General features: G+C 34.5%; 1 protein-coding gene across 1 annotated transcript; it reads right to left on the bottom strand.

Annotated features, from left to right (window-relative positions):
- Positions 1 to 470: 470 nt before the first annotated feature.
- LOC104824171 (dof zinc finger protein DOF3.6-like) lies at positions 471 to 1,339 on the bottom strand. The gene is made up of 2 exons (XM_010556151.1): positions 1,298 to 1,339; positions 471 to 932 (listed from the first exon to the last, which is right to left on the bottom strand). The coding sequence occupies exons 1-2, from the start codon at positions 1,337 to 1,339 to the stop codon at positions 471 to 473; spliced, it is 504 nt and encodes a 167-aa protein (XP_010554453.1).
- Between the last annotated feature and the right edge of the window lie 270 nt (positions 1,340 to 1,609).

Raw genomic sequence — 1,609 nt, forward strand, 5'->3', positions numbered from 1 at the left:
ATATATATATATATATATATTTACATTAACTAAGCGCTACAAGACTAACCAATCATAATCGAGAAAACTAAATTCAAGTTCAGACAGCTATGTATTACAAATAGTTAAATAACCATTACAAATATATATATATATGGACTAACCGGTGAGGCAAAACACACAAAAACGTTTCATTTGTCTACTCTTTCATTAAGCATACTCATATCTGATACAAACCCACCAAAGAGAAGAAGAGGAAAAAAAAACCAAACATACCAAATTTGATCTACAAACCTATACCAATATATAGTTCTTGACATTTTGATCATACCTCCCCCCTCATTGAAAGGCAAAATCAATCTTCGTCATAGCCCGTTTGGGTTTGATCTCGATCGCCTTTTTCTTGATAACGTCATGTACAATCCAACCAACGAAAGAATTAAGAATGATATGAGTCGATCTCGAGATGATCAGAAAGCGGTTAAAGAGGATCACAGTAGATGGCCTGGTGCAGAATTGTTGGAGGAGAAGCCGGGAAGGTCGGTGTTCCAAGAGTTGTTGCTTCCAACCCATGGAGGGTATTGATCATTCGTCGAATTTATGTTAATGCTCGCCAATAGGTTCCTCGACAAGTTATCCACACCGTTCTGATGATTGCTCTCTCCCGCTCTCACGTCGTCTGACTGTGTTTCCCCGCCTGGATTCATATCCATCAATGGCTTAGATCTTAGCTGATTCGTGTAACCGGTCTCTTGCTCTTGATTAATTCCTTCGTTACGTTCGAGTAATGGATACAAAACACTTGAAGATTGTTCCAGTACTGTCCCTGTCATATTGTTGATCAACAAAGGGAATTGTTGAGCTTGTTGCAGCGACAGTCTCCATGGATCCAACAAGCCACCGCTTGATGAACTCCCGGTTATTGCGTTACTCAGCTGAATTTCTATTGATTCCTTTTAATGTTGTTACCATTGTTTATCTGTAGCTACAAACTCATCTTCCAAAAACTCTCTATATCCATTTTCAGAGAAACGTTTGTGAACTAAAAACCAAAGTCATGAACTTTTCAATTTCAATCTTAGTTCAAAGTTCAGAGAGATCGAACATAACTCAGGTAAGACATTCCAGAATAGACAAATTCAAACATGAAAAATTCAAGGATAACATAAAATATTTGACAGAGAAGAATCAATTACAGAAAATTGAGGAATGGTTCTGATTACCTTTTGAAAAATCATGGGTTACAGGGAGAATTTCACTATTTTTGAAGCGGACCAAGCAATTGGACGCTGGAGAAACTCTTTTCGAGCGACCAAACCCACTTTCGCTTCCTATCTTCGTTCAATTTCGCAATCTCCATAGACAATTTTTTTTATATATATAAAAATTTAATTTAAATACATACAAAGAACCATAAAATCACATAGATAAATTAATTAACAAATTTAGATAAATGATAAGAGAATCAATATAAATATTTATCAAAATTTAAAAAGTAGTTGAACCGAACCAATTTCAATGTAGAAAAATTTGGTGAATACAATACAATGATTGAATGCATGTATCTTTATTTTTAATTAAAAATAGGTATATTAAAAACTCACTTTTACCCAAAAAACAAAAAATATTA

Source organism: Tarenaya hassleriana, unplaced genomic scaffold (genome assembly GCF_000463585.1).
Source record: "Tarenaya hassleriana unplaced genomic scaffold, ASM46358v1 Cleome1, whole genome shotgun sequence".
In the NCBI taxonomy this organism is placed as follows: domain Eukaryota; kingdom Viridiplantae; phylum Streptophyta; class Magnoliopsida; order Brassicales; family Cleomaceae; genus Tarenaya; species Tarenaya hassleriana.